Source organism: Struthio camelus, chromosome 5, assembly GCF_040807025.1.
Source record: "Struthio camelus isolate bStrCam1 chromosome 5, bStrCam1.hap1, whole genome shotgun sequence".
Lineage (NCBI taxonomy): Eukaryota > Metazoa > Chordata > Aves > Struthioniformes > Struthionidae > Struthio > Struthio camelus.
The window spans coordinates 41,242,856-41,255,129 of record NC_090946.1 but is presented as its reverse complement, the minus strand read 5'-3'; the positions used below and the strand labels follow the sequence as shown (position 1 = coordinate 41,255,129).

The window sequence follows — 12,274 nt, the reverse complement described above, 5'->3', positions numbered from 1 at the left end:
ATGAGAACATAAATACTGCAGAAACCAATGGCCTAGGCTACTTACCGACAAAGAAATCTTCCACTAGTAATGGCATTTTACAAATCTCCCCCTGAAGACAACACAACATCAACAGTGCACAGCTCTCTTGAGGAAGCTCCTGATGTTTTCTATAATTATCTTCTAGACTTTCCCTCTTGCAACTGCCTCTGAATAGTCCTTCAGCCCAGATTACCTGCCTGCATGATATCTGGGAACATTTACCACTATTTTTATTCCAGACAATTTTCCTTTGTTTGCTTTCTACTCTTGTTCTTTCTGTTTTTCAAGACACTGTATTCAAAAGGCTCCTATTCCTTTGGTTCAACAGGACAAGATGGCTACAGAAAACTGTCAACTATTTAACCTGCAGGGACCCCACTTGGCATACTCTCCTAGTCAAACTGCAGCACAGAAACATCTCTTATCCCTGTACCTGCAGGCCTCTGCTGCAATAGTTGCTACAAACAACACCATGGAGGAGGAAGCATAGACAGGCAGCTTTGATGCCACAACCTACTATCCAGGTACAGCTGCAGAAGCATGTTTTCAGTGAACATGGGAAGAGATGGAGAACCAGGCAGCTATTCCTACCATCATTGTTCTCCTTCCCAGATCTAATCAAGGGCTAGTCTGACTCTAATTTTCAGGCTCTAAAGCAACTACAGAATTAACGTACCAGCAGCAAAAAGCTGACAGCCCTAGAGACTGAAGTGGGATGTAGTAAGATCAGCATGATGAGGGCATACACCATTCCAATAGATTTGTCTAATAAAGTCTCCAATTTGACTTTCCTAAAGCTCCAAGTAGCAAAACTATTTTCAAGCGTCTGTGTTTTTGCAACACAGCAACATCTTCCATATTAAAAACCTTTAAGGTCCGGCACATAAATTATGTCAGATACATAGGCTTCAGTACATTTAACCAGCCAAAGCTCCTCAGAGGACAAGCGCTGCTGGATGGCCCACAACATACTTCACCTATAGTGTCTTTCTTCACCATTGATATCACATCATGGATGACTGCCACACTTGGAAGATAAAAGCCCCCTCCAAAGACAGGGACACCCCCTTTGGAGCCCTGACATGACTAAAGTGATGCCAGACACCGTATTTCCAGTCCCAGGAGAAGCCCTGATGATAAGTAAACGCTTCCCCTTGCTACATCTGCAGGCTCCTAACCTCGAGCAGTCTCCCACCGATGGCGCTCCCCCAGCACGCAGCAACGACTGCCCCAGCAGCCCGACCGCCCCGACGGGCAGCGGCGGGACCCGACACGCTGCTCCCCCCGCGGGTGCCCCGGCGGGCGGCGGCGGCGGCACAGGGAAGTTGCCGGCGCCGCGCTCCCGCCGCTCCCCGACGGCGGCGGGCCAGCAGCCGGGCCCGCTCCCGCGCGGCCGCCGGCATCGCCCCACGGCCCCGCCGCGGCCCGCCAGCCCCGCGGGCCGCGCCGCGCCGCCCCGCCCGCGCCTCCCGCTCCGCCGCCGCGGGCCGAGCCCCGCCAGGGCAGGCCAGGCCAGGCCGGGCCGGGCCGGGTCTCTCCCCGGCGGCCCCGGGACACCCAAGGGGCGCGATCCCGCCGGCGCGGCGCGGGCCCGGCCGCCCCGGCGGCGGGAGGATGGCGGCGCCGCGGGGCGGAGAGCCCAGGCCCGGGCCTCCCGCCGCGCCGCGCACCTGGTCCAGGTTCTCCTCGCTGCCGCTGTCCTCGGTGTCGGAGTCGATGAGGACGCGGCCTTTCCGCTTCTTCACCATGGCGGAGCCGGCCCCCGCCGCCGCCGCCGGCGGGGAGGGAGGAGGGCGGAGGAGGGCAGAGGGGCGCGGAGCGGAGCGGCGCGGCTCAGCGCAGCGCGGCGCTGCGCGGCGCTGCGAGCGGCCCGGCCTGCCCCGCGCCGCCCGCCCGCCGGGGACACAAAGGGCACCGAGCATGCGCAGCGCACCGCCCCGCCCGCGGGGGAGGGGCCGCGCCGTGGCGGGCGGTGGCGCGGGGCGGGGCGGGGCGCACGTGCCGGAGGGGCGGGGTCTGGAAGGGGGCGGGGCCTGGGGCGGGGCCCGCCCACCGGCGGGGCGGGGGCGGCCGCGAGCGTGCGCGGCGGTAGCGGGAGGGGTGGTTGCTCCTTGAAGCGCGGCCTGGGCTGTCAAGGGGAATTACAACGGCCCAGGCGAGACTAGCTACAGGTTAGAAAGGTTTGTGGCCGTCTGCGGCGAGACAGCTGCTCTCTGAATTCACAGGAGGGGAGAAATTCCGGGCAGGTCGCTCTTACAAGGGCTTAACGCAGAGCATTCCCCTGCACGGTGCGGGCTGAGGGGAGGTTTTTTTTGCTGCGTTTTATAAGCGTGTTAAATCCGTTCTTCTAGCTAGTTGTGAAGAAGCCTGTAGGCTATAGCTTAGCCTGTAAACTACTGTAGGTTAGCTGCAGTTTAAACGCAAAATAGGGAGCTGAGCTGTAAGGTGGCTGGACAGCTGCAGTGTAAGAGGCTGGAAACTATACCGCTAAGATGACTAAGGATGGATGTTTTAAAATTTGTCAGTTCAAAATCCAAAAAAGTTTCCTTCATTGACTTAAAATACACGCGCAAGTGTAGCACATGCGGAGGATAGCATATGCGTAGCGTAGCAGTACAGGGCAAAAGTAGTGTTTGAGTTTATCCTAATAGGTGATGACATCAAAATAAGTGAGCTAATAATTATGTTTGTGTCTGCCTGTTTGTAATCCCTGGAAGTAAAAGCTTTTAATTGCAGTTTGGTGGTTGTCAGGCTGAGGGTGGTGATTAAAAGCAAGTAGGAGGAGCTTGGATTTCCAAAGCTCAGCTAGCCACTGGCATTCGTGAGGAAAATGCGATAAAGTAAGTCTGAAGACACTGCAGTACGCCACTTAAAAAGTATGGGTCTCCGCGCCCTGCCCGTTGCTGGTGCTGAACGGGAGCGCGGCGCTCTCTCCGGGGAGGCCGCCGCCGCCGCCGCCGCCGGGCCGCCCCGGGCCGCCCGGAACCCGTGCGCCGCGGCCGCGTTCCCCGGCGGGCCCGGAAGCGGCGGACCGGCGGCAGGTGAGGCCGGTCCCCGGCGACGCCCCAGCGGACGCGTCGTCCCGGCGGAGCCCTCGGTTACCGAGCGGGGAGCTCGTGGTCCGTCCCGAGCTGAGGGCGGGGGCGAGTTGGATTTGGGGCCCCGCCCGGGGGGACCGTTGGGAGGGGGCGGTTGGGCGCGAGGGCCCCGCCCGGGGGGACCGTTGGGAGGGGGCGGTTGGGCGCGAGGGCCCCGCCCCGGGGGACCGTTGGGAGGGGGCGGTTGGGCGCGAGGGCCCCGCCCGGGGGACCGTTGGGAGGGGGCGGTTGGGCGGTGACTTGCCGCCCTCGGCGCCGAGGGGAAGCAGGGGCAGGCTGCAGCGTGCCTGGGAAGGAGTGAGGAGTGCGGCTGTTCGAGAACTTTGCTTTCTGTCGTGTGTGTTTTGGGGAAATGTCTAGGCAGGGCTCAGACACGGGCTGGATAACCTCCCGGGATAACTTCCTGGACAACTTTTATATGGTTCGCCCTCGGCGCGGAGGGTATGGAAGATTGTGCATGTGTTTTCTTTTTGAGAAGCTTGCCTCCTTTCTTGCTGAGTGTGAGGGAGAAAATATGACTTCCTTCAATGTAATTTTAGGCTAGAGTGCATAGCTTAGCCTGTAAAAGATCAAGCGTGGAAAAGGAGAACAACAATACTGACCTCTGTCTGGAGTGAAGGAAGGTATTTGACAGATAGGATGAGAATAGAACATGGTTTGCTGCAAGTCTTTTTACAGTGTCGGCTAATATATGGCTTGTTACTCGTAGCTTAGATTTATTATGATCAGGTGACAGACCTCAAAAAGACATTTTGCAAGTGTTTCTGGAAAATAGTACAGTGCTACCACTACAGCTGGTCCAAGATGCAGACTGATTATAATTGATCTAGCTTTCTGATGCATGCTATGCTGTGGAAAGCAAGCTTCATCTCTCAGCTCATGTTGCAAGAAAAAGAGATAGAGAAGTTTAAAAAGGAAATGGGGGGGGGGGGGAGGATCAAAGAACAGGAAAGGAACATCCCACCGCTGTTCCACAGCGGTGGTAACAGAATTGTATGGGACTTCCAAGCTCAGAAGATTTTGTGAGTGAAGGGGGGAGTGAGTGTATTTTGCAACGTAAACGTTCTTAAGGGGAATGAATAAGTTCAGAGGTCCAATATGACACTTCCATAATTTGTCTTGAGTGACGACTCCTTTCTTAAAATCTTTGAGAAGATGAACTGATTTGGCATTGGTTTTGGATTTATTGCATAGCAAAAAAAAAAAAAACCCAAGTAACTAGCAAGGCTAATCTTATGAGCTGGAGATATAATAGCTTCTGTACAGAGCATTGAATATTAAGGCTCTCCATTATCAACTAGAGAATAACTGGGTGGCATGGCCATTCCTACCAGCAGTGACTCAGGGCAAAACAAAGAAAAGACTTTCAGATTTCTCAGTGCTTTATCAAAAAAATAATTGAAATACAATCTTTTGTATTAATGGTTGTGGTCATTTTCATTATTTGCAAGCCTTTTTGTAATCCAAGAGGCCCCTCAGGATGGAAGAAGGAAGTACTATGATTGCTACAGGACTTAAGAATTTTCAGATGCATAACATGTATTATTGTCTGTGACTATCAGCTGAGACTGTCCTTGCAGTCCATATGGCACTAGGGTCTAGCTGCTGTGAATTTGTCATTTTGTTGTAGGGGATATTACTTTCCAGCTATGTAGGTGCCATCTTTTAGAAACATTTTTTTTGTAAGACTGTTTGTGCTACTAACTACTTATGTTACTTAAACTTACTTATAGTGAATGGATAAAGAAGAACTGGGTTTTTTTCTGTCTTCAGTTTTATTTAATGTATTTGACTTAGTTTTTTCCTATTTTCCTGGGTCACCATGGGGAGAAGACATAGGGCAAAAATCACTGAATAAACTAGAGAACTGAGCAAATGTAATACTTGAAGTTATATTTGACTCCTTTTTACAATGGATTAGATTTCTAATTGATGTTCCTTTTTAAAATCAGTTTTACAAGCATTCAGTGTGTAATTTTTTTAATCTACTCTTTTTCACTGAAGGTGGAGACACGCTACAGTAACTACAGTGAGATACCTCTGGATATTAATTTTGTTTTTCAGTTAATTGCAAGCCTGATAATTGCCTTACTGAACCTGAATCTTTCAGCTTTACTGTTATGGCTCTGGCTGCTACATTGCTGAGCAGTGCTTTCATACGCGGTAGATGCTGCAGGCACAAAGTCTTGCATCCTTTTCTTGGACCTCTCCTCATTGAGTCCGTGTCAAAATCGTATAGCAGCTACAGGAGGCCAGGATCACAGCCTGAAAAAACACCATCTTGGCAAAAGATTGATTTCAGTTTTAAGAAGGGAATAGATGTCTTAAAGACTCAACTAGGACTGCTGAAGAAGGAGAGCAAAGATCACTTAATCGGACCTGAAGGCCGTCCACTCAATGAGTACATCTTAGAACAGACAAGGGTTGTGTGGGTATTTCGGAGCCAAGAAGATTTAAATAAATGGGTAATTTCCTCTGATGTAGAGATTGGAGGGAAAAGTGAGGTCTACCTAAAACTGGGTAGGAATAACCAGGCTGCTCTGCTATATGGGACCCTCAATACTGAAGTACCTCGTGACGGGGAGACAAAATACAGTGGATACTGTAGTATGAGATCCAAACCACCAGTGGTAAGTACAGCTTATTAGCATTTGTTATTTAAGCAGAGAACTCTTTCCTGTAATGAGAACAGGAACAGGGGGAGCTTTTGGTAACATTCTCACCCCTATAAGGACAAACGACCTCACCGTCAGGAACATTAGGTATTCCTTCATCAGTCCCATCACAGATGTAGTTGCTGCTGTATCCTTTGACCTGGAATGAACTTAAACTTCTTCTCAGATTTGGTTCTCCTTTCTTAGAAGAGGAATATTTTATGTTTAATCATTTAGTACTGTACAATAGGAAATCTGCTCATTAATACAGGCCACATTAATACAGTATGCATTCTCCTCGCAAATGAAGGATTAGTGATGAAACTTCATATCCAAAATTGGTGTGATTAAAATAGATGAGTCTTTCTAAATTGGAAGTTAATCGAATGTGTCATAAGAAAAAATTTTCCGGGCTTTAACTCAGCCTATTCATCAAACTCTTGTTTTAGGTGAATGAACTAGTCTTTTCTTTCTCATAGAGACAAAAGTGCTCTGAAATCTGCTTTTTAAAGATCTGAGACCTAAAAGATGTCAGAAAAAGCAAGAGACAAATCTCTGGTAGCTCTAAATTGAGCAAAACAGAAGCAGAAATGCATGTGCTTACTATTGATACTGCTGTTTTCCTTCTTTTTTTAAACATCTTCAAAAAGCAAAAGAACATTTTGACTCGGTGTATAAAATACTTACCTTTTTTGTCTGTTCTGTTGTTTGTGACTTGACACTAGAACACGGACAAAAAATTTTTTCTGAGCTAGAAATTTGGAGAACGGAGAACTTGAGCAAGCAAAATCAATGGGAAAATGAGAGGTAGATGAACACTGATTAAAATGACAACACTGATTCAGGGGAGCAGAACACTGTGCTGAATCTCATCTGAGTTAAATTCCCAGGACTGCTACCGGCTTGTGCAAATGTGACTCAGTCTTTTGTTTCCTAACTCTGAGGCAGTGGAGGTATCAATCCATCTTTACGATACAGTTTGAGGTCAGAGGATGAAGACATAAATTCAAAGTCTGGGGTGGGGGAACTGCTTGTTGTTATTTTTCGTTTGGGCGGGGTTTTTTGTTAATTTTTAGGTTGAAAGCCTCAAAACTGGCAAAAGCATAAAATCAACAGAGCCCTTGTATTAAGGTATTGATTATCATTAGTCATCTTTCCTGTAAGATGAATTGATAAAAGGAAGGTTGATAGGTAACCATAGTGCTGCAAAACAGAGGGGAAACCTCTGAATTTTTGGTGCTATTTTTGACTCGGCTTAAGCAATTCTGGTCAAGAATAGCCCTGCCACCTACAATTGCTGCAGTGACCTCAGAAGTTTCTGAAGGTTCCTGGATCTGCCTATGTGCAAATTGCAATGCCTGGACTTTTAAGATCTTCAGTAAAAAATTCAGATGAGACTTAGCTATGCCTGTAATGCATATCATTATGCACAGTTAATGACAAAGAGGTTGGAAAACACACATGTGGTTTCAGTGCTCAAGTCAGTTGTTAATAAGGGAAGTTATCACGGGGGTAAGTTATCCCACTTCTGTTTCTTGCAGCTTCCTCTGGATAATCTAGTACTGACACAGAATATTAAACTTCATGAACTGCAGGCCTGGTCCATCATTGTAGCATTTTTGTACTTGCCTGGTCGGGAATTTGGTCCTAAGAAGGATGTCTCATTCCCGATAGTTACACTGTTGTGATCTATAATTAAAGCATGGGTCTTTAGAGTGATGATACTGCATTTTGTGGGCTTTAATACAGTGCTGAAATTCAATGAGACCACTGACTAGTATGATGAAAGAGTAACCCAGTTTCCATTACATGACTGTAGCTACCATCTGAAATAAGAACAAGGAAAGTGATCAAAGCAGTAGTATTCTGTTTTTCATGATGAAAATTCCCATTTAAGGGTTAAGCAGGAATAATATTATTTATTAATGTTTTGTAGGGATCTTTTGCTAAGAAGAAATACTATGACTGGTCAAACTTCAATAGTCTGTATTTACGTGTCCGTGGTGATGGCAGACCTTGGATGGTAAACATTTATACAGACCCCTACTTCTCTCATCAAAAAGATGATCTGTACAACTACTTCATGTTCACCAGAGGAGGGCCATACTGGGAGGAAATAAAGGTAAATTAATGACTCCTTCAGTAAATCTAAAAACAAAAAAACTAACTCTCTCAAATATGTTACTGTTTTAGAGGTTTCTGAAACAAAGAGAGTCCAAGGGTTCTGGCCCTACCTCTGTGAAACAGTAATTCTTTCAACAGTCATACTTTGTTTCCATTTAAATGCCTTGTCTATTTAAAAATGCTTCTGTTACACAATGACTAATAATCCTGTACAACAGCTAGAAACATCCATCACAGGACAGCATGGGACTGGGGCTAGCTACAAGAAGTTAATGAAAGAATTATTAAGTGTGAAAGAATAATTATTATTATTATTTCTCTGTGGCAGTTCTACGTACCTGAGTGGTGCTGGTACCAAATGTAGACCGTTATTTTGTTTAGTAAGGCAGGCTTGTCTCTGTAAGTTTTTATTTTATGTACTGTTGACACTAAAGTCTATATTTTTTGCTATCAGATTCCATTCTCCAAGTTCTTTCTCTCCAGTCGGGGAAGAATCCAGGATGACCAGCATCCTCTCTGGTTAGACAAGGCAAGTTCTGTATAGGTCTCATCTCTCTGAAATTTCCCCTAAAATTATTTTGTCACAATATAGCTAATTTAGAAATCTTTGGAACATCTAACTTTTATGAATTTGAAAATGAAGTTTCCCTCCACTCCTGTTATATGGTACTTATTTTTGTGTGCTTACCTTTGCCTTTAAACTATCTTACTTTGTAGTTATAATGTCAGTTTACTTTGAAGTAGCTCCAGATTCTTTTTTTTTTTTCTAAGCGGAAATAACCAAGAAACATCTCACAACTTATTTGACTTTTTTAAAAGCCCCTTTTTTTTTTTTTGAAGAGCTGATCAAAGTCATTGAGAAAACTAAAACGTGAGTTGACAAAGTACTGTCAAAAACAGTAGAAGTAGATATATATCATAAACTTCCTTTCTGACAGAAGATTGTAAGGGATTATTACAGGATTCTATGTGAGAATATACTTAACATCAGTGACCTTGATGGTGAGCAGTAAACTGACATATAGTAGGAACTGTTTTAGTTTCATCAGACTTTATAGCCTAAGTATTAAACAAATTTGTTGCATTTTTTTTATTTCTGCAAATAGATTGATTCATTTCACTAGTTAATGGGGGGAGACAAGTTGGAAGAAATTGTTTCTGTATGTGTGGGGGTTTTCTTTTTCCTTCATTTCAGTGACTTGAGAAAAACTTCTATATGTAACTGAGGGCAGCCTAATACCCAATGACTATCAAAAGAAAAACAAATAACGTTAGGAATTCATTAGGGGAGAAAAAAAGGCCCATTACATGAGTCAGTGTTTGAGTTGCCTAGAATCCTACATTGAGTTCCAAATTGCCTTAACAAAAAATAATTTAGGAAAAAGAAGGCAATTATATAAAATATAAAAGGCCTATGTTTAAATACAGGCACTGAAGAATTTAACAGGATTTGGAGTATATAATCCAATCAGAATGGTTAATGAAACTATAGAACTACATTGAGTGTTACTTGAAATGTTTACTAGGGAGTTAAAGGGATAAAATGGTACTTGATCTAAGCATTCCTCCTGCCCTAGTTTTCTTCCCTTGTTGTCTTATGCTTAGTATTTCATAGACAGAATAATTATGATTCCGGTAAAAATCATGAATTTGGTATTTCTCATAATACAATGTATAGTTTTACCAATGCATTTTCATAAGCCTATAAATAGGGAAAGCAGCATGAAGTCAATTAAAGTATATTACAGAGATCTTGATAAAACATCTGTCTTTCATGTTACTGTATGTTTTCCCAGTACCAACCACAGGAAACATGGGTGGGTAAACAGGAATAAAAAAGCAGGAAATAGTCATTGTATCTAGGGTTTGCAAAGGAATAAATTCCTTAGAGGATAGAGCTTAGGTAGGTGACTCCCACAGTCATCTGAAACAATAGGATGCAGAGAGATGTAGCTTTAAAAACTCTTCAGGCTGTATAAATGCCAAGAGGCAGATTACAGTTTGATTCTGAGCAATGTTGCTGCAATAAAGCAGCTGAAACACTAGAACAACCTGAGAGGGATGTTAATGTGTTTAATTGAAAGTACTTTTTATTGTAACCATAATAAATTCCAGAAAAACGGCTGTGGCTCAGGCATGCTTCCTATTAGCCTGTAGCTTGCCAGAAAGCTTTCTTGGTTATTGTATATTGCCACTCCTCTTTCATAGCCTCTGGCATTATCATTTCTCAGAAGAAATCAGATAACTCAGAGGAGGAGCATCTATTAAGCAGTAGGTACCCCTGAGCTGTGCCAGGGGTTCAAGTCCATCTGTATCCATGATTTTAAGGACTGCTGTATATACAGAAAAATAATGCCTAGGATGTCAGATTATTCAACTTTGACCACAGGAATTGAGGATAAATATGTACTGCAGATAGATGCTAAGTAAATAATAAAACAAAGAAAATAAAGAAGTTGGCAGGGTGGTGAGGGAAAACAGTAAGGGAAGGGAATGTGAGACATTCTTCTATTTCAGAACATTAGACAGTCTGATTGGGGAACAGTGGTTAAGAAACTTGCCTTAACATAAAACTAAGTAACAAAGTGCCATGCATACCTGTTTTGGCATATTTTCACATTTATACCACATATTTAACTTTATCTACAATGAAAGCTCCCTTCAATGCTTAAATACATCTTATGTATATTTCTCATCTTGAAAATGTAACAGACTTTAAAAATGTACTTGTTCAAATAGTTGATCATGATGAAACTAGCTAGTTGGATAGAAGTCCCAGAATTGACCCAGGCTGAGATCTTTATTTTGAATAAATACCACTGTTCAGAAGGGATGGCCATAGACAGACTTTTGTAAAAATATGGAAGTGTGTTTGCTTTCAGCATTATTACAAACACTATTTTAATATATGCATTTTAAAATTAGATTAGTACCCTTGGATTCACACTGGGAGATAAAGTAGATGGACCATTCCAGTTGGAGATCGATTTTATTGGCCTGATCAATGACAGAGCTCACACAGAAGAATTTGCATATGAGAAATATGAAAGGAATCCTCAAGTCTAAGATGGTCTTGGTGTCCTTTGGAATATACTTCAGCAGCTTATTAGTTTTTTTTGTAACTCTCCTTAAAGTGTGGTTCATAACAATTTGAAGATTATGTAAATACTAAAAAGTTAAACGCATGAAGTGTTGTCTGTAGTAATCTGACTGCTAGCATCTTCTAGCTGTCAAAATGCAGAATCCTAGACAGACTTACGTACATGGACTGGAATGGAACATGGCCTGAGGCAAGTTGTGATACATATTTACAAAGTAGTAACTGCTGACTGTAAAATAGGGCTTCTATCCTGACCGTTACAGGAAATAAAGACAATTTGCGAGTGTGTTGTGGCTTTTCTTCATACCACTTCTCCTTCATTTTCTATTACATTATGCTGTTTATGGACATAATTTTCCCACTTAAACTATTGGATATAACATTGTTTTACAACTACCATGAGAATCAGTACGCTAAGAAACAGTACTGAAGTGTGATTCAGCCTCCGAAAATAACAAAGGACAGGACCCAAAGTGGAAAGGGCAGAAGTATTGCAGTCTTCTGGTATTCACAAACAAACAAGAAAACCTTCCACTGTCAAGCCAGGAACAGTAGCTTTGGGTGATTTGGGGGGGGGAGGGGGGGGGCTTTTTATTTTAGAGCTGGTGATGATAGCTTTACTTCTTTCAACAACTTTAGCTCTACAAAGTTGTAATGCTCCAAGGTTGGGGAGGGGGGAGGAAGTGGATGACACCCCCCATCACTATCAGTTCCCTAAAATGACGCAGCGGAGAACTTGATGAGCACTGCCCTTGGCACTATAGTTAGAGAGGGACAACCTGGAACCGGCAAGATCTGGTCACCCTTTCTGATAAGAGGGCAGTCAGCTGAACGCAGCAGTACTGTAAAATCACAGGCTCAGCTGGCATCACAAAAGCTCAGTACCTCAATTTTTGAGGTTTGTTTTCTAGTAAGTTGAGACAGTGTTAAAGGACAATCAGTCACTGAATAGTTTAGTTCCACATGTTCTATAATCTTAGTCTAATCAAAACATAGACATCCTCCACACACTCCTTATTTAAGAGCATTTAAAAAATATTAAGTGTATCTATCTTTGATAGGAGACTCATGACAAAACACGAGGGTGTCCTATACTATCATTTTCTTCTTGCACAAAATTAAGTAATAGATTAAGAGCAAAACAGGGGCAATGCTTAGCCTTTCTGAAGTTATCAGAATACACGTGTATTCAAAAAGTGGTAGGCAAGCTAATCAGTAAGGAAAACCAATCAGTTACAGAAAAAGGAGACGAGTAATAATACGAATGTGAGCAAAAT

General features: G+C 44.0%; 2 protein-coding genes across 17 annotated transcripts in view; one reads left to right on the top strand and one right to left on the bottom strand.

The window, feature by feature from the left end:
• RTF1 (RTF1 homolog, Paf1/RNA polymerase II complex component) overlaps window positions 1-1,965 on the bottom strand; it is a 28,782-nt gene extending 26,817 nt beyond the window's left edge. The window contains exon 1 of the mRNA XM_068945913.1: window positions 1,692-1,965. Coding sequence (XP_068802014.1) covers window positions 1,692-1,943 — 252 coding nt within the window. The 5' untranslated portion in view covers window positions 1,944-1,965. The remainder of the gene's footprint in view (window positions 1-1,691) is intronic.
• A 113-nt stretch (window positions 1,966-2,078) lies between these two features.
• Window positions 2,079-11,283, top strand: NDUFAF1 (NADH:ubiquinone oxidoreductase complex assembly factor 1). Of its 16 annotated transcripts, none has more exons than XM_068945901.1 (6): window positions 2,084-2,201; window positions 2,773-2,861; window positions 5,124-5,749; window positions 7,710-7,895; window positions 8,352-8,426; window positions 10,823-11,283. In XM_068945901.1, the coding sequence occupies exons 3-6, from the start codon at window positions 5,240-5,242 to the stop codon at window positions 10,961-10,963; spliced, it is 912 nt and encodes a 303-aa protein (XP_068802002.1). In that variant the 5' UTR covers window positions 2,084-2,201; window positions 2,773-2,861; window positions 5,124-5,239; the 3' UTR covers window positions 10,964-11,283. The 16 variants fall into 16 exon arrangements, with proteins under 16 accessions (XP_068802004.1, XP_068802005.1, XP_068802002.1 ...); XM_068945900.1 differs by having other exon boundaries at window positions 2,100-2,192; window positions 2,758-2,861; XM_068945899.1 differs by having other exon boundaries at window positions 2,100-2,201; window positions 2,758-2,861.
• The last annotated feature ends 991 nt before the right edge of the window (window positions 11,284-12,274 follow it).

Excerpts from the sequence above, each read along its gene's own strand:
- NDUFAF1 (XM_068945903.1), top strand. The coding sequence starts at position 5,240 with ATGGCTCTGGCTGCTACATTGCTGAGCAGTGCTTTCATACGCGGTAGA. Across the intron at positions 7,896-8,351 it reads CATACTGGGAGGAAATAAAG|ATTCCATTCTCCAAGTTCTT; the intron begins GTAAATTAATGA and ends TTTTGCTATCAG. Across the intron at positions 8,427-10,822 it reads ATCCTCTCTGGTTAGACAAG|ATTAGTACCCTTGGATTCAC; the intron begins GCAAGTTCTGTA and ends TTTTAAAATTAG.